The sequence below is a fragment of the Delphinus delphis genome, chromosome 3 (genome assembly GCF_949987515.2).
Source record: "Delphinus delphis chromosome 3, mDelDel1.2, whole genome shotgun sequence".
NCBI classification, from domain to species: Eukaryota; Metazoa; Chordata; class Mammalia; order Artiodactyla; family Delphinidae; genus Delphinus; species Delphinus delphis.
Genome location: NC_082685.1, coordinates 172781292 through 172799969, shown reverse-complemented (window position 1 = coordinate 172799969; position 18678 = coordinate 172781292). Strand labels below are relative to the sequence as shown.

General features: G+C 62.7%; 2 protein-coding genes across 2 annotated transcripts in view; both read left to right on the top strand.

The window, feature by feature from the left end:
* Nucleotides 1–10888, top strand: part of PLEKHG4B (pleckstrin homology and RhoGEF domain containing G4B) — a 65537-nt gene extending 54649 nt beyond the window's left edge. The window contains 9 exon segments of the mRNA XM_060007215.1: nt 1912–2160; nt 3105–3147; nt 3150–3193; nt 3263–3532; nt 4059–4229; nt 4825–5005; nt 6212–6328; nt 6562–6766; nt 7903–10888. Coding sequence (XP_059863198.1) covers nt 1912–2160; nt 3105–3147; nt 3150–3193; nt 3263–3532; nt 4059–4229; nt 4825–5005; nt 6212–6328; nt 6562–6766; nt 7903–8041 — 1419 coding nt within the window. The 3' untranslated portion in view covers nt 8042–10888.
* A 1891-nt stretch (nt 10889–12779) lies between these two features.
* On the top strand, nt 12780–17769 carry LRRC14B (leucine rich repeat containing 14B). Its single transcript, XM_060007127.1, has 2 exons — nt 12780–13672; nt 16882–17769. The coding sequence occupies exons 1-2, from the start codon at nt 12780–12782 to the stop codon at nt 17525–17527; spliced, it is 1539 nt and encodes a 512-aa protein (XP_059863110.1). The 3' UTR covers nt 17528–17769.
* Nucleotides 17770–18678: the final 909 nt, after the last annotated feature.

Here is an 18678-nt window from a genome sequence, read left to right as displayed (position 1 = left end):
ATCTGTTGCCCAAATGAAGATGTCCGTTTATTTTGTTAAATGTTTAGGAAGATGTTTGCAAAAAGATACTTCTTGTTAACTGTCTGGATAAAAAGTGGTCAAGGACCCCGCCCACGCCAGTGACAGTCCGTGACGCCAGCCTGGCCTCCCAGCCTCTGGGTTGTTTGTCCCTGTTTGCAGTGAGCCCTGGCTGGAGGGGCATCCCCTGGTGTCCTTTGCTCATCGGATGGGTCCACGTGTGTTTCCTCCAGAGAGCAGCTCGAATCTGAACTGAGACGGTTACAAAATGCTCTTCTGAAACAACCTTCAACGACCTTGTTAAAGGTGGACCTTGTGGGGTGTGGGCAGGCGCAGGGAGAGCTGCGTGTCTGTGGATGGCCTTCCAGCTCATTTTGAAGGTGTCTGGGCAGCAGAAGGCAGGGGTAGGCGTGGTCCACTCACCGGGAGCCGCCTGGCCACCCAGAGTGCACGTCCTGGGTCTGGGAGGGAGCAGGTTGGCGAAGCTGTCCTGCCTTTGCCGCTGGGGATGGGTCCCCCTCCCGCCATTCACGGGCCTCAGACCCACCAAGCCCAGGCCTGGCGGTGGGGACCTCGCACACAACCTTCAAGGGAGCGAGTCCTCCCACATGCCGGGGCCAGGGCGGGAGCTTTGCGCGGACCGCCCCGTCTTCCCGGAAACCCAGCTGTCTGGAGGGAGCTCCTGCCGCTTGGCCAGCAGTCATTTCCCCAGAACTTTCCATCCTTTATGAGTCAATTTCCATTTACTTGGTCCAGATGCCCAGACCATGCTAGTGTGTATTTTTTTTCTGGATATTGAAGAAGAACACTTGTTCTCGGCGAGTGTCTACAGGAGGTGACTCAGCGGCCGTGCGTGGGTGTGACAAGGGCACCTCGCGTGGCAGCAGCCGTGTTTGTCGGCACTGCCACCGCCAAGGGCTCCAGGGCCCCCACCAGCAGAAGGCGCCGTCTTCCCAGAAACAAGAAGCACCTGTAAAATCCGTGCTGCAGGCGTGAGAGGGGCCGTCCAGGGTCTGCTGCAAACAGGATGAACTCACAGCATTCTGACCACGGTGCATTTCCTATGGTTAGCTGCTTTTCTTCCAATTAAAAACAAAAAGTAAAGACAGATAATGGCAGGAAAAACTCTACCAACCCCCACTGGTGTCATTAGGATGGAGTAGTTTCAGAAGGCGGCTGGTGGGATGCTCTCAAATAGGGAAGAAACGCGTAGTGTGCGTGGGGACCTCCAGCCCAGACAGGCCCCTCCGCCTACTGTCCATCTCCGCAGCACACTGGCCCCCAGGCCTACTCTCCGTCCTCTGCTGCAGCGGCTTCTGTGCATCTGGGTCAGAGGTCCCTGAGTAAAGCTGACTTTTCAGGGACGCCTTGTGGTAGGTTAGCCGCCGGTGTGCGCCAGAAACCGGTTTTCCCGCAAATCCCCAGCACAGCCTTCCTGGCAGAGGGCTCCCTGCTGCGGGCGTGCGAATCTTCTTCCTGCCAGAGCTGCCCGCTAAGACGGTGCTGGAATCAAGCCGTCTGGATTCAGGGTTGGAGTTAGGGAGCCTGCGAATCTCTCCTTTCCAGTTCCCGAAGGGATCTCTCTTCTGAAAAGGCCGTGGTCGGCAGCGTGGAAACGTCGCCACAGCTTTCCTTCTGCTGTGACCTCCCTGCGCTCCGCTACGCCAGAGGAGCGCCTCCAGTACCGGTGAGAGGACAGCTCAGGTGCGAAGCGCCTGCAAATTACTCGTCCCCAAAGACGGGAAACCACGGGAGACAGTGCTTTTGTGCGCCTCCCGTCTGTGCATACCGCGTTCATCTCTCTGGAGTTTCAGTCTCTGGTTTCCTCCGAGGCAGGAATAACGCTGATGACGCGAGGCCTGAGCGTCCCCTCGGCTCTCTGTCTTTCAGCAGCCGACGCAGCACGTGATGGCCGAGATGATCTCCACGGAGAGGCAGTATGTTAGGTCCTCAGGATATGTCATCGACAACTATTTTCCAGAAATGGAAAGGACGGACCTGCCCCAGGACCTCCGAGGGAAGCGCAGCGTCATTTTCGGGAACTGGGAGACTCTCTACGCCTTCCACCACGGGCGCTTCCTCCCGGGGCTGGAGCACTGCCGGCACTGCCCCTGGGCCGTGGGCCACGCGTTCCTGAGATATGTGAGTCCCCAGCCCACTGTGTGAACAGGGTGAGGCCAGCCCCACTCGTGCTGGGAGCGGCCCACGTTTCAGGCGAGTGGATCCCTTGTGTCCGGGTCAGGAGATACGTCCCTGCCAGTTATGACCTGGCTCTGGACACTTGGGCCTCAGGGTCAGCAGACGGCACCCTGGTCGAGAGCCCCTCAGCACTGGGGCTGCACCTGTGTCATCACACCTAATCTGTCCACAACCCACCCCTCACAGCTAGCTGGCGCAAAGCAGCGTCCAAAATCGGTTTGCTCCCTGCACGTAGGAAGCCCACCTGGTCCCCGTCACGGTCTTCCTGCGAGCCTGCCCAGCTCCCCTTCCAGAGGAGCGCCAGACCCTCCTGACCAGCTCTGAGAGCCGCATGGATGTATAGATCATTCCGAGGAGACCTGAGGTTTTGATAAGTCTCTTCTCAACCATGAATATTGAGTCTTTATAAAATTCTTAATTTACTCTGAAAAGAAGGTTCTTTCAACAAGTAGTTAGTTACGAAACACAGTTTGGGGCACCGGGGCAGCGTCTGTGCTGGGGGCAGGTGACAGTCCTGGTTCAGCATTGTTAACTATGAATATGACAAAAGCACCGGCGCTGGAGCACGTCCCACATGTTGTGTCTTTTCAGCTATTTCTTAAAAAATGCTTTTAGCCATTGTGTGCAGCTTCCGTGTTGTTTTATGTTGACAGTGATCTTGAGAATTTTAAATGTTTAGCCAAAGTTGGTTCTTGACTGTTAATGAATATTTCAAACCCTCCCTCGCGCCCACCCCCTGAGCACCCCTCTTGCCTCTTCCCTGAAAACTGGTATTTTGAGACTGAGTCTAGGGCTCCCACCACGTCCGGGGAGCCGAGTGCCCGCTCCCGACTGCGGCGAGACCCTGCGGAGCTGGGCGGCCTCTGACCCCAGCCCTCCCTTCGCAGGAGGAGCAGCTTGGCAGGAACGCGCTGTACAGCAAGAACAAGCCCGGGCGGACGCCCTGCTCTGCAGCCACGGCAACGCCTTCTTCAAGGTCGTCGTCCCGCCCGTGAGCCTTGCTGCCTGGCCTGGCCCGGGCTGACCCTATCGCCCGGCCTTGCAGAACAAGCAGCAGGAGCTGGGTGACAAGATGGACCTGGCCTCCTACTTGCTGAAGCCCGTGCAGCGCGTGGGCAAGTACGCACTGCTGCTCCGGGCCCTGGTCCAGGAGGCTGGCGGCTGCCCCGCCCGTGAGCAGGCGCTGGGCGAGCTGAGGGCCATAGGACAGGCCTGCGGGGAGGCGCCCACACTTGAGACCCCCCAGACCCCCGCCCAGAGGGAAGGGAACGCCCGGGAGAGGCTGCTGGGGCGGGAGCCACGGGAGGAGAGGCAGGCGGGCTCTCAATGTTAAACGTCAGTGTTTGGGGCTACTCTGAAATAACTGGATATGGGAAAAACTGAGCTTGGCCTTAGGCTGTGGGCCTGAGCCTACCGATTCGCCCCCTGTGGGGGCCATGGTGGGGCCAGCGCCCAGGGCCAGGAGGAAGAGCGGACCTCCCGGTCAGGCAGGACCGCCCCGAATTCCCCGTCCCAAGTGAAGACGCGGTCGCCTTGTTAGAGCAGCGTTAGTAAGAGTTCCAAGACGATAGATCGGCCCCAGGCGGCCACCGCAGACCCGAAGGCCCCCGAGCCCTCTGTCCAGTGAGCTCAGCCCAGCGATTTGGGACAGCCCAGGCGTCACCCAGGACAGGGCCGTCCACGGGAGGCAGGGGGGCACCTCCCATGAAGGGGCGGCCTGGCTGGGCGCAGTTGGCCCTCACGCAGCCGTCGCCTTGTGGAAGCTTCGTTACAGGGGCGCGAGGGCAGGGCTGGGATCAGGTCATGCCCCGTCCCCCTGAGAGAGGCCAGCCTGCCTGCAGGTGGATCTGAAGGAACAGGGGCGGCTGATATGCCAGGACGAGTTCCTCGTTTGCTGCCGAGGGAAGAAGCACCTGAGGCGTGTGTTCCTGTTTGAAGACCTCATCCTGTTCAGCAAGACCCAGAAGGTGGACGGAGGCCACGACGTGTACGCGTACGAGCAGTCCTTCAAGGTACCGCGTCAGGGAGGGTGCTGGGGGCCGGAGGGAACGCCAGGTTATTTGCTATTGCGGCTCTTAGGCTGAATTTTGGAGCCTGGGGCCTCTAGAAGCCGCAAGGAGCCATTTGTCCTTCGTGTTCCACGTGCCAGTCCAGGGGCTAGAAAACAAATGTCTCCTCGTCGGTGACTCCATTTCAGGTTTGGGTGAAGGTGGGCAGAGCACAGAGGCAGCCTTCCCCTGGGCGGTCTCAGGGCCTCACCCCTCCCCCCAGACAGGCCCTGGGGGCGAAGTCTCCCGGGAGAGGCCCCACCACAACCCCTTCCCTGCCAGCGAGCTCATCGGAGGGGTCCTGTGATGACGCGCCAGGGAGCCCTTCTGGGGGGGGCACTGAGCCCTCACAAGGGAGCCAGTGTGGATGGCGGGGGTGGGGGCAAGGGGGAACGGGGGGGCAGGGGCGATGGGCTCCCGGCCCAGCCTCGTCCACACCACTCGGTGTCTGGGTGAGGGGACCTCCGGCACGGAGGCGCTGGGGTCAAGCGTCAGCCAGAGAGTGGTCAGTTGTCCAAAGGGCAGGATCTGAGGTCCCTCGCGGTGCTCGTGGCTGCAGATGGCACAGATCAGGATGACGGAGAACGTCGGGGACAGTGGCTTGAGGTTTGAGATCTGGTTCCGCAGGCGGCGGAAATCCCAGGACACCTACATTCGCCAGGCGAGCTCCGCGGAGGTCAAGACCTCCTGGACGGACGTGATAGGGAAGGTCCTGTGGTGGCAGGCTCTGCGGAGCCGAGGTGGGCAGAGCGGCTGGAGGGCGCTCGGCGTGCAGGGCCAGCTCGGGCTGGGCTCGGGCTGGGCGCAGGGCTCGTGGTCGGTCCGAGGGGCTCCTTAGCACCGCCCATCAGCACCGAACACTTACTTCTCCTTAAAACAACAAGCAAGACCCCGGCCCCCACGCTCCGAGAGAGGTCTCAGCCCCAGCTCCCAGACGCCCTCAGACCCGTGGCGTCAGCCTCCTGCTCTCCCTGTGGTCAAGGCCCCGGCCTCCTGGACGCTGCGCCGATGGCCAGCCTGTGGTCTCCCCACAGGTAAGACCCCCCACCTCGTTCCCTCCTCCTTCATGTCTGCCCCCAGTCCCTCCTCTCCCCTGAGTTCATCACTGGGACACCTCTGTCTACTTCAGAGTGGCAGTTCATCCAGGCTGGCTGCCACACATGCCATCTTCATCGCAACCCCTCCAAGCTGGCCCTCCTTCTGGCGGCTCTGACCACCCCGCTGGGCCTGAGAAACCCTAATATGCTAACACCCTGACATCCAAACATGACCACTTGGCACTCGGAGGCTACCACCCTGGCCAGGGCCCTGACCTGTCACCAGCGATGCCCCACGGCCTCCTCATTGCCACGTCCTTCTAAGTATGGACCCCCCCATGCACACAGACACAGGCACACAGACATGCACAGACATGCACAGACACACATGTTCACAGAGACACATGCAGACACCCAGAGACACATGTACACACGTGTGCACACACGCACGCAGCAGCCTTGCTCGGGGCGCCCGGTAGGAGCAGCACGAACCCAAGGCCTGGTGTCCCCTCCCTCTGGGCACCCCCGCTGTAATCGCCATCCTCTCTCTTTGCTTGGTTTACCGAGCATTCATTCGTGCTCAGGCCCTCACCCTGTGCTTGGATCCCCTCTCAGTTTCAAGCGTGGCGGATACCTGTCAGTTTGTCTTTCCCGGAGCCATGCCCTGCCTGGAGGCCTCTGTCCCACTTCAAGTGGATGTCCCTTCATCCGCAGACGGAGACCTGCCCCTCCCGGTTGGACACCCAGTTTCTATGGTCCCACGTCTTCCTTTTTCCTGCTTCACCCCCTTGGGCTCCCTGAGAGAGGCCGGAACGGGCACCTCAGCCTGTCCAGTCCCCCAGAGACACTCAGGGTGGAATTAAACCCAGGGAGCTGCTTAGAAAACTCCCCCACACGCTCCTATCTTAGAACTCAGGACACAGGAGATGGTGTCCACTGGGATAGGCAGCAAGCCATCCATGGACGTCAAGCCCAGCAACGCGGCCATAAGTGACCGGGCCATCAGTTACACCGGGAAGGGAACAGGTTAGCGGCCACAGCCCCAGCTCCCGCTCGGCCCCGCCAGCTCAGACGCAGGCGCCGCAGTGCGCCGGGCCCCACGGACCAACACATCGGGCTGGACGGGTGGCGGCCCCATGAGGCCCGATGTGACCGCGGGGGAAGGAACCTAGTAGTTTTCTGGCTGGCCATCTTGTTCTTGAATCTAGGCTGCACCTCTACAGCAGAGGCCAAAAGCCTCGTTTTCTGTCCCCGTCCAGAGGCACGGACCCGAGCGTCCACAGCTGTGCCCTCCTGTGACCACACCGCCCCCCTCAAGAGACTGCACTCCACCCTCTCAGACAGCAGCACGTCCTCCTCCAGCAGCCGGTCCTCCTCTGCCCGGGGGCCGCTGCCCCCCGCCCGCGCCCACAAGTCCCGCCCGCTACCCCTGTCCGTGCGGCGTGCACACCTGCACGGAGCAGGGTGAGCTGAAGCAGGAGGCGGGGCCGACCTTCCCTGCGTGAGTGAGTGCATGAGTGCGAGAGTGCGTGACTGCGTGTGTGCGTGAGAGTGCATGAGTGCCTGGGGCCGGCGTACGTGCTCATCGTTTCCCCGATTTCGTACGCTGCCAAAGGTTTCCAGATTAGAAATTTTCATTTACTTAAGAAAAAAAATTCCATTTCCACTCAAGACAAGGGAACAGGGAACAAGTTTAAAACAAGCAAAAAGAGAAACCAGACAAAGCAAACCAAGTGCCCTCCAAAGCCCAAAATGCACCACTGCCACCGTGAAGTCACCCCTGAGGGCGTCCCGACCACCGCAGAGGTGCCTCTGCGCGAAGCGCTGGGCGGGAGCTGCTCAGAACAGGCAGCGGCCACGGGGAGCACGCACCATCGCCCGCCCAGAGCGGCCGCGCTCTCCTGGACACGTCCCTCAGGCTCCGGGACCGCGGGTGGCCCCCATCTGGGTTGCGGCAGCCTCAGTCAGACCAGGATCTGGAGGCGGGACTTCTCCCGGCAGGAAGACCAGGCGGAAGGGTGTCGGAGGGCTCAGGTCTGCCATCCCCAGCACGGCCCGCAGAAGCCACCCGCCAGCCACACTCGAGGTTGTGGCTGCACCCTGGCAGGGGCCCCACCCTGGGGAGTGACCCCACGGGCCTGGGCTCTGCGGCCGCGACTCTGTCTGGGGTGGCACAGGACACGCCCCTGGGAGCGCGCCTCCCGTCCCGTCCTGTCCCGCTTTCTGTCAAAGCCGCGTGGCCCTTCTTGCCGCGTTTTGTGTTGTCCCCTGCTTGGGCTCACTCTTACCGCCCAGGGTGAGGCTTCCTGCTGGGGGAGGGGTCGACCTCCCTCCCAGTCTTCCCCTTCCGGCTGCACTGGGCCTCCTGATTTCAGAAAAGCAAAGTCACAGACCTCTTGTTCATGAGCATAAGTGGTGTCTGACCTCCGGCAGTGCCGTCCTCCTGCTTTAGCCCGGCATCACGGGTCATCTGGTTATAAATCTGTGCCTTGTAAGTCATTCTCATTGTGCAAGCCTCAGGGCCAGAGTGCCGGGCACAGTAGGCCTGAGGGGCAGCCGGCCAGGCCGGAGGACGGTCCTCACTGGGCTTCTCTCTGCAGGGACCGGGAATTCCGAGTCTTCCCACCGCCCGTCAGGGGACAGCGGCCCCAGCCTCGCAGGCCGTCCCTGCCGCTTGCGGAGCTGTCGTCTGACGAGGACTGTCAGGGTGTCTCGGGAGGGCTCACAGCAGCAGCCTGATGGGGACCAGTTCATCACGGCCATGAGTACCCCTCCTCTAGGCCCCCACGAGAGAGGCCCAGGTGCTGGGTGGGGGGGTCAGTAGCCGCCCAAGAGATGCTGGGCCGCCGGTGACCACACAGAGCCCCCCTCGTGGGCCATCCTGTGTGTGAATCAACCCCACACGCACACTCCGGCACCCAGCGGGCTGCCTGTGATCCAGAGGCCTGGCTCTGTCTCCAGCGACTCTGAGTCACTTAGAGAGGTTTGCAGGCCTCCTGAAGCATCAGCCGCACTCTGCCTGCCATGCGGAGGCTGCACCTGTGCCGTCTGGCATGTGCTGGTTCCAGGCTCGTCCGAGCCCCGACTCCAGGCGGGCCTTGTTAGAGCCCCTGCAGTCCTGGGTGAAGGAGGGCTACTGGTTGGCCAAGGAGGTTTCTGAACCCAGTCCCAGATGGACCAGGCTCAGGGGCTCTGCCCTCCCTGGGACGCTTGCTCGGCCCCCAGTCCCGCATTCTGACGGGATCGCGTCCTGGGCAAGACGCAGTATTTCCCTGCATTGATGCAGACGTGTGTTTCTACCTTCAGGGGTGTCAGGAGAGCCATGACACCTAACCCCGCAAGTAGGGAGCACAGGAGACCCCAGAAACCCTGGACGCACACACAGAGACATCATCCCCTGAAAAGGAGAGACTGAGGGGACCAATCCCACAGGAAGCCACTCGTCACCAGCCGGGCCTGCCGGTTCAGTGCCTTCACCCACACGGGGTCGTAAAGCTCTCCTCTCTGCAGGCACGTCCCAGGTTCTGGGGCGATGCCTCCGGCCCCCTCCTGAGCAGCACCAGAAGGGGAGGTCCGATTTTAAGTGTGTGCTGAGCCAGAGTCCAGGGACCAGTCCTTGGTGCTCACACCCTGGGTCACTCACAGTGACCTGATCCCTTTGCCAGGACAAAACCCCTCACGTCTCGGGCGTCTGGACGGTGGTTTGACTGGAAGGCCACAAGCTCCACCGTGATCCCTGAGGCGCTGGGCACACTGCCACCACCCAGGCTGCCCGACCGTGTCTCCAGCTTGTCCCGATGCTTCCAGAGCGCGGATGCACCACGGATGTTAACGGCACGCCGGGAGGGGGCGGCGGGCCAGGCCTGGCTGCTCCCCCATCCCCCCGACTCCCCCCCGAGAGGAGGCTCCCGCCCTGCTCGCCAGACGGCGCAGCTGGCACTGTCACCCCTCCCCACGCCCGACTCAGCGGGGGAGTCCCCTGCGTGCGCCACAGCCCGCACGCGCCCCACACACCCCGCGCGCCGTGCGCGGCACCGCCCTGGGTGGGAGCCGCGGGACACACGCCGTCTCTAGGAAGAGGCCCTGCAGGGTCCTCATCTGTGAGGCCACTTCCTCCGCGGAGGTCTCAGAGCCTGGGCGTCTTGGGGGGCTGTGAAGGGCGCCAGGAGACCGTCCCAGGCAGGGGCCCGCCTGTCTCACAGCCCCTCTCTCCGCTCCTGCGCTGGGCTGCACTGAGGGCCTGCAGCTGCGAACGTGCGCCCAGATCTGATTGAAGGTCTGCCGGTAAAGGTGGATTCCTTGTGCCTGTCAAGTAGACCGTTTCCTACAAACCACATGCGAAGTTGTCCAAGTGCTCCCGTTCACACCGTCGCTGCTTGCGGGACACGTGGGGAGACACGCACACTCACACTCACGTGCTGGGTCAGAACGGCGAACACTGAACTGGCACATTGCAGGGCCCGAACCTCTTTCCCCTGGGACTCGGACGCCCAGGGCTGCCGGCTGAGGCTGCAGCCGGCACACTGCTCACTCACTCGCCCAGACCTGTGGGTGTCAGCCTTAGAGGACGCACTCGTTTCTGGGGCCCTATCCCTGGCCTTGCTGGGCCCCAACTGCTTCTTCAGAAGATGCACGTCCCGAGCCCGAGAGCACCTTGGGGGAGGAGGGGACCCGAGTAAGAGAGGTCCTTCTTTGGGCAGCTGTGACGCATCTGGGTGAGATGTGGCCCCTCAGGGAGAACCCCCCTCAGAGCAGAGGAACCTCGACCCTGACGTGTGCACAGCAGGTCACGAGGTCTGGGAAGGAGACACTCAAGCCAAGGCTCCTGACCACGTCCTCTGCCAGGCACGGGGCCACCAGTCAGCACACCCCTCGGGGCCTGGGCATCACGTCATGGGCCCCCCGCTGTCCTGCCTACAAAGACGCCCTGTGATGCCCTGGACGCTCCCACACTCCTAGGCTGCAAGAGGCCCGGGTAGGATCACGTGGACCCCCGAGCAGAGTCCCACGATGGACGTGGGGTGTCTCAGAGCAGGGGGCCCTCTGGGAGCGTGTTCCCCCGCCTTCCAGGCAATGCAGGCCATGGACGGCAGTCCCCAGGTGCAGCCCCCACGGGGTGCGTCCCGGACACAGGGGGAGCTTTCCTGAGTTTAGCTGGAATCTCGGTTTCGTTTTCTTTTCAACAAGCTGTGTGTGGCCAGCGGCACTCGAGTTGGGCTCCACCTGGGACAAGGGTCCCTGCGTCCCAGGTGGAGTTGGGGGCACAGCAGCTGGGCCGGAAGCTCTGATCCAGCCTGTGCTGGGAGGTCCTGTCGTGTGGATGGGGCCCTGAGAGGGCCCCCCCCTCACCCAAGGGTGGAGAGCCTGGGTAGATGCAGGACTCAGCGCACTTCCTGCCACGGGTGCTCCCCCCAGACCCCATCCTGGGGCAGCGGCGACATCAGCTACCATCCACCCAGAACAGGAGCAGGTGGCTGGGGCACGGCCCTCGCCTTTGTGATCTGCCGGCTGCTGTAAACTCTCTTCCTTGTTACCCTGTTTCAGGGCTGACTGTTCCGAACTTTAGGAACATAAATAAATGGGACATTTTTTTCTACCACATGGTCGTGCTTCTTCTACGGGGTTCTGTTGTGTCAGGGACGTCACCAACAAGCCTCCCCTAGGGAGCGCAGCCCCTGCGACTTTGAGGGGGCAGGGCGTGGGCAGCAGAGCGCCCTCTGGGGTCTGCCTGGTGCACGTCCTTGCCTCCCATCGGGGGTGAGGGCAGGGGGGGTTCCCGCCGTCTCCGCTCACACCTGGCCTGCCTGGCAACGCTGGGGCCCCTGGAGCACGATGCCGCCCCCTCCCTAGGGGAGGCACTGCTGAGGCTCTGAGGGAACGGCAAGCCGGACTGTGTCTGACGGAGGGTCCCACCTGAGTGTAGGGTTGGGGGGTCTGGGGGGTCCGGCCCGTGTGGGTCCCCATGAGCGGCACCTGCACCCCCTGCACCCACGTCCATATCCACAGCCCTACACACAGCCCAGCGTGTCCCCTGGCCCCTGACTCTTTCTCCCTCCTAGTGCCTCTGTCTGCCTCTCCCCTCCTCCCTCTCTTGATCTCTGTCTTTGTGGGTCTCTGTCTCTCTGTCTTTCCCTATCTTACTGTCTCGGTCTCTCTCTCTGTCCCACTGAGGTCCCTCCCAGAGCAGCGCTTGTCCGGGTAGCCTGTCAGGCTAAGTGCTCCAGCCCTGCCTCCAATGATGGTGATATGGGGGTGGGGCGGAGGTCAAGTCATTCAGAGATGATCGAATACCCGTCAGAGCTGGAGCTGGAGGGAGGAAGAATTTTTCTCTGTCCATCTTGGGTTCTCTTCTGGGGCTCTGTAACAAAGAACAGACTCATGAGAGAAAAGCACGCAGATTTACTGAATATAAGTTTTTGATGACATGGGAGCCGTCATAAGGAAACGAAGACCCCAGTGGCCTAAGTGTTTCTGGACTAAGTTGAGCGAGGAGGTGATTGATTGATTGTGGAAAAGTAACTACAACACACAGGACAGTAACTTTGACAGTGAAGTATCCTGACGCCCTCTCCGGTGATGAGAATGTCTCCCCTCCCGGTTCAGGGAGGGTGGCTTGCCCGGAATTCCATCTCCGTTCAGGAAGAAACGGGGTGCGGGGGGGCCAAGCGCCCTTAGCTCAAAATACTCCTTCAGCCAAAGCGGCGTGGTCTGGGGCACATGCTCTGCCACCCTCCAGAGCGAGGAACCAGACACCAGGCCGTGCGAGCGAGCTTCCGGCTCCTGGCCCCCCCCCCCCACTCCCCGCACGTCATCTGCAGCCCCGCCCACTGCGTGGGTCCTGGGGCTCAGCCCAGGGAGGCCTGCAGCTGGAGGGCGCCAAGCTCCCTCCCATGGACGGTGGGGAAGCCTCGGCCGCGGTCCTCAGTGACGATAAAGGAAGGGGGGTGCCAAGCAGTGTGCGGGCGCCTCATGGGGCCTTTATTTAACTTCTCTTGAAGTCAGGAAACAGTTATCAGAGGTGCCACCCCATGCCCACTGCCGCGTCCCTAACTCTGGACGTGGGGCAAAGGGAGTCCAAGAAAAGGTTTGTTAGTTCCCGGCCTGTGGGATGGCCCAGGGTTGGGGCAGACCCACGCCATGGAGAGGTGAGGTACCCCCCGGACAGGCCACCCCTGCAGTGGACACGGCGGTAATTCCAGGGGCCCAGCCCCCTCCCCCTAGCCAAGCACTCAGGCACCTCTGCTTTCCTCAGCTGAGCGCCAGCAGGACAAGCCGGCCACCACCAGACGCCTCCACAGCCAAAGCCATACAGGCACCCAGGACGAAAATAGCCGTCAGATGACCAGAGGGCTGGCTCACCGCAGTCCAAGGCAAGCTGCTCACAGCAGCTGCAACTAAAAATAGGTGAGAAGGGGACGCGTCTTCGGGAGAAGCACAGGGGAGAGCGCTGTCCTGGCTCCAGCCGCTGCAGGTGGGCATGATGCAGTCACTACGCTTCATTTCTGCTGAGGCCTTGGCGTCCCACCCCCAGGCGGCCCGGCAGAGCCTGGACGGGGTGGCCCACAACCTCTACCCGCTGCTCTTCAAAGCCAGCTACTTGCTGGAGCAGGCGGAGGTGATCCGCGTTCTGCTGGAGCGCTGGCCGCTAGAGGAGTTCCGGCTGGGTGCTCTGCTGGGCCCCAGCGCAGACCACCCCGGGGACCTGCGGGACCGGGCCTGCAGGGCCTGCCTGGAGGCCTGCGTGCGCGGCCTCGCGGACCACACGCTCTGGGGCGGGGGCCGGCGGCGTCTGCGGGTGGCCGACCTCACGGGCATCCGAGACGTGCAGGTGCAGGGCTGTCCCTGTGGGAGGGCGCTGGGCAGGTGGGGCCGCACCAAGCTGCTGGCCAGGACCTGCTGTGAGCTGCAGGCGGAGCCCCGTGCGGCCCGGCGCCCCGTAGAGGTCCTCGCCGATATCTTCGTCACCGGGGGTAACTTCGACTTGGTGGTGCGGGCCCTGGGGCCAGATGGTCCTGCCCCACTGCGCGTGCGCTGCCTCTCCTTCCGGGCCGACAGCCTGGGCCCCGGGCAGCTGCTGCACGTGCTGCGTCTGGCGGGGCCGGGCGAGCTGCGCCGGCTGGAGGTGGTGCACAACGTGCGTCTGCACGCCGGCCACGTGCAGCAGCTGCTGGCCCAGCTGGGCTTCCCCCGGCTGGTGTCGCTCACCCTGCCCGCCAAGGCCTTCGACGCGCCGCCTACCAGCACCCCCGCCCCTGACGGCGAGGACGCCCTGCTCACCTCCATCGCCCGGGAGCTCAGCCGGATGACGCAGCTCACCGAGTTGAGCGTGGCCTTCTCCACGCTGACCGGGAAGCTCCAGAAACTGCTCGGGTGAGTCTAGGGTGAGCAGAAGGAGGGCGGCGGGGGGAGGGCATCTGCTCACAGCCCCTCAGCCCAGGTCAGGGCGACTCGGGGCCTGGGCTGAGGACGCACTAGGGGACCGTAAAACAGACCTGGTTACTCACAAGGCCACGAGCCCCCGTCCCCTCGGTTTTTGCCCAGCCCAGAGCAGCCGGAGGGGACAGACGGAGGGGGAGGTGGCCCAGCTGGGGCTGGTGTCGGGTGCAACCCGGGAGCACCAGAACCCAAAGGAGACCGCCTCCAGTTCGTAAGAAAAAGAGAAGAGTCCTCATTAGCAAGCAAACAACATAGAAGTAACTCCATTACCTTGTATTAATTACCTGTCATTGTAACAAATGACCCCAGTGCTGGGGCTTACGAGGGCAAGACAGGAGCCGGGTGGGGGCAGCTGTGGTCTCCCCTGAAGGCTTGTCGAGGCGGGAAAGCGGAGCCACCCACTTGCACGCTCATTCTCATGGCTGTCGGCAGGCGGCCTCGGCTGCCCGGCCCGTGGACCCCCCAACAGGCTGCGGATCAGAGGGCCAGAGGCCCTCCGGAGGGAGGCCCGCCTCCCGTGACCTTCCCTGGAGAGCACTGTGCTGATGCTTCGGCACACTGCGTGGTGAGGGCCCGTCACTGGGCCACGGGAGGCACCACCGAGGGTCCCAATACCCAAGGGCCGTTGGGCCACCTTGGCGGCCACCAGCTGTGAATATACTCATGAAAATTTATGGAAAATCAAACTTCTCATTTCTTGAGAAATTTGATGAGAATCAAATTTCTCATTTCTTCTCATTTCTCATTGAGTGGGTGTAAGGATGTCTTTTCTGGCTTAGGGAGTCCGTGGCTTACAGGAATTTCTCTTCTATACAAAGGAAACCCAGAAGTAGCTGGCCGCAGCTGGCCAGGGCCCACACTGCCTCTCCTCCCCTGGGGGGCACCTGGGATCCCGTCGCCATCCCCCATCCCTGCTCCTCCCCGCCTGGAACCCAGTCGCCCAATTGGGGAAGGGGTGGTCCTCGAGCCCACACACAAATACGACTCTGCCATGTGGCGGCTCCCTGGGACCCTCAGGACAGTACTGCGTTTGGCTGGCCTGGGCCCTCAGCCAGAGGTGCCTGTGCTCTGGGGAAACGTGTTCCACAAGCCAGACGACTCGTCACAAGCCTGCAGGGCTATCTTGTTAGCTCGGCCCTGACATCGCCTGTCACACTCTGACCTGTTCTACACGCTCGGTCTTCAGTCAGCTGGCTGCTGAGAGCCTGTCCAAGGCCCCAGAAGGTCCAGGCGTGGAGTGTGTCAGGCCTAAGTGGGAGGGAGATGGGTGAGTGGTCAGGGAAGGCTAGGTCCCAAGGTGACCTTTGAGCGGAGACCAGGCACAGTGAGCCAGCGGAGGGCCCAGAGAGCATGTGCTAGGCAGGAACCCCGCAGGTGAAGGGCAGGAGCTGGGGGTGTGGCAGGGCCGTAGTCAGGGGTGGGGCGGGGCGGGGCTGCCCGGAGCTGGGGGTGGCAGGGCTGTAGGCAGGGGTGGGGCGGGGCGGGGCTGCCCAGAGCTGGGGGTGCGGCAGGGCCGTAGGCAGGGATGGGGCGGGGCTGGGGCAGCGGGGACGGGGGCTGTGGTCCTGGGCAGGTGAAGAAGGGAGCAGGGAGCGGAGGAGAAGGACGGAAGAGCCAGGCCTCTGAGCAGGGCAGTGGGTGATCAGCTTCATATTACAGAGCTCACTCTGGCTTCCCTGGCCCACACAGCAGACCCAGCTGGAGGGGCAGGGAGAGTGGCAGACAGAGCAGACACGTTTGCTGACTCCCTGGGAGGACTCACTGCTAAGATTTATTACAGCAGACGGACGGGGCAGAATCTGCCAAGGGAAAGGGCTTGTGGGGAGGGGTTCGGGGAGACGGCGCACGAGTCCAGGGTCCTGTCGCAGTGGAGCCAGCACGGACTGTAATGGCACGTGGGAGGTGCCGTCCACGGGGGAGTCATGAGAGACCCAGGCCAGGGGTTTTCCTGGGGGCTGGTTGGGTGGGCGCCTCAGCCTGGCATGTGCCGAGATTCCAGACCCCAGAGGAGGCAGGTGTCAGCAGGGACCACGTTGCTTGTGCAGACAGCTCAGGCCAGGGACCCCTTATCAGCTGAGTGAGGGACCCTCCCCAAATCCAAGCTCCCAGACGCGGTTCGCAGTCAGGCCTGTCCTCTGACCCTTGTCCACACAGGAAGCCCCCCAAGGGGTTGCGAGCAGTGCAGGTGGGGAGAGGGTCCCTCATGGATGGATGTGGGCGTGAGAGATGGAGGTGGAAACACGCCCCACAGCTCAGGACCTGAGCCACAGCCTCCTCAGAGCCGGGCAAGGAGACACAGAGCCCGCTGCGGCGTGGACTGTGGAGGCGGCGGGTGGGCCCGCGACCCTCAGCGCCCAGAGTACAGGTGCAGGAGGTGGTGGGAGCGGCAGCCTCAGCAGGCGAATAGAGAGCGGACCCCCCCGGCCCCGGCACTCAGTGCCCAGCCAGGTGACCCCAGACCCAGGCCCAGGATCCCGGAGGGCCACTATGGGTCTGTTCCCGACTCTGAGAACTTCTGGGCAGGGAGCCACCGACTGTGCGTTTCCGCGTGGCCGCCCCCTACACACCTACAGGAGAGCACGGAGGGTCTCTGAGGTCCCAGGCAGTGCTGAGGGTGGACTGGACGCTCCAAGGGCCCTCCCGGCCCTGATCCTGTGGGCTCAGGCTCTTCTTGCAGAGCCAAGCCAGTGTTTCATTTCCTGCCAATCCACAGGCAACTCACTGCCCCCTTAGCAAGCTTGGGAACACACAACGCCTTGCTGACAAAACAGATCGATCACTTTAATTGCTGAGGACAAAGGCCAGGCCTGTCTTTGGGTGAAGTTAAGTCTTTACAGCGGCCAGTGGCTACGCATGGTCTCACACTGACCCAGCTCTGCCGTTGCCCCAGGGCAGCCACAAACGGGAAGTAAATGAAGGTCGTGGCTGTTCTGATTACGCGTTACTTACCCGCACTGAAACCTGAATTTCATATAATTCTCACGTATCACAAAATATTCTTCTTCTTTTGACTTGTTCGACTACTTAAAAAGGTAAAACCCATTTCAGCTCTCGGGCTGAATGCAATCAAGGGAGGGTGTGTGTGGCCCCCAGAGCGCCTGCCGGGCCTGCTCTCACCGCGCTGTTTCCTGCCCTGCCCGCAGCCCCCTCCGGACTCCGCTGAGAGTGCTGGACCTGGGCAACTGCGCCCTGAACCACGCGGACATGGCCTTCTTGGCAAACTGCACCCACGCCGCCCACCTGGAGGTGCTGGACCTCAGCGGGCACTGCCTGGTGGACCTGTTCCCCTCGACCTTCTTCCGGCTGCTGGGCCAGGCCGCCCCGACGCTGAGGGCCCTGACCCTGGAGGAGTGCGGCCTCGCGGACCGGCACGTGGGCGCGCTGAGCCTGGCCCTGGGCCCCTGCCGCCGGCTGCAGGAGCTCCGCTTCCTGGGGAACCCAATGTCGGCCCGCGCGCTCCGGCGCCTTTTCGTGGCGCTCTGTGGGCTCCCACGGCTGCAGAGCGTGGAGTTCCCGGTGCCCAGGGACTGCTACCCCGAGGGCAGCGCCTACCCACAGGACGAGCTGGCCATGTCCAAATTCGACCAGCAGAAATACAGCGCGATCGCAGATGACCTGCGCGCGCTGCTGCTGCGGGCCGGCCGCGACGACATCCGGGTCTCCACGCCCCTCTTCGGAAGCTTCGACCCGGACATTCAAGAAACGAGCAATGAACTCGGAACGCTCTTGCTGCAAGCCTTCAAAACTGCTCTGGAAAACTTCTCCAGAGCGCTGAAGCAAATGGAGTAGGCCCTGGACTGTACGAGGCGGGTCCCGGCGGCGGCGCTGGGACGGAGCCTCCGCCCCCGCCACCACCGACGCATCTCCTAGTGGCAGCTGCACGCGCATCCCTCAGGCGCTCCGGGAGCGACGGCCCTGCCTCCCAGGAGCTGTGACGGAGCACAGCGCCCAGCACGGCGGTGGCGCCAGAGAAGCAGCCCGCGGCGAGCGGCCGTCCTGGTCACGGCGCCTCGGCAGCCGCGTGAAGTGCGGGCCGCAGGGGGCGGGGCGGGGGGCGGGGCGGCGGGACGACCGGCCGGCGTGAGCGGGGGAGGAAGTGAGAGGACACCTCCCGGGGCACAGCGATGAAAGCGAGCAGCTGAGGAGAGAGTAAAACCGAGGGCAAGCCGCATCCCTTTGCCGCAGCGGCTGGGTCCGGGGGGGCAGGGAGCCGGCCCGGCGCCCTCCCGTCGCGGGTGTGCGGCGCTGCCCTGTCTGGATGTTTACAAACTCCCGTCCAGCGAGGACATGGGCTTTGGTAGTTGACGGCTCTGCCCCTGCCCTCGGGCCACTGGGCGGCAGGCGTGCGCTCTGCTGGTGCCAGGCTGAGCCCCGGGCTCCGGCGGCCTCTGGCTCTGAGGGCACGACCGCGGTGCCCCGCCCGCCGCCGCCCCCACTCCCACCTCCACCGACTCTAGGCCCGGCGGGCGGGGGCTGCTGCTGCGGGGAGGGCGGGAAGGCTCCTCCGGGAAGCTGTCTGAGTCCTGGTGCTTGAGGAGTGGTTAATGCCAACGTCTGGACTTGGTTTCTGCTGAGATCTGATTTGTGCAGTGCTGAGTATTAGGGTAATTAAATACGAATAAAGTGTGGCTTATTCAGATGTGGTTTTCTTTCTTTTTCAATCTAATGGACGAAAAAAATATCTTGCATTAATTTGTGTTTCCCACATGTTCATGAAACTGGGCATGTCTTTTTCTTTTTTATAGATTTATTTATTTATGTCTGCGTTGGGTCTTCGTCGCTGTGCACGGGCTTTCACTAGTTGCGGCGAGTGGGGGCTACTGTTCATTGCGGTGCGCGGGCTTCTCATCGCGGTGGCTTCTTGCGGAGCACGGGCTCTAGGCGCGCGGGCTTCAGTAGTTGCAGGACGTGGGCTCAGTAGTTGTGGCGCACAGGCTATA

What these genes read in the sequence shown, in the direction of transcription:
- LRRC14B (XM_060007127.1), top strand. Translation starts at nt 12,780, where the DNA reads ATGATGCAGTCACTACGCTTCATTTCTGCTGAGGCCTTGGCGTCCCAC. An exon ending in AAGCTCCAGAAACTGCTCGG is followed by an intron (nt 13,673 to 16,881) that starts GTGAGTCTAGGG and finishes CCCTGCCCGCAG; the next exon opens with CCCCCTCCGGACTCCGCTGA.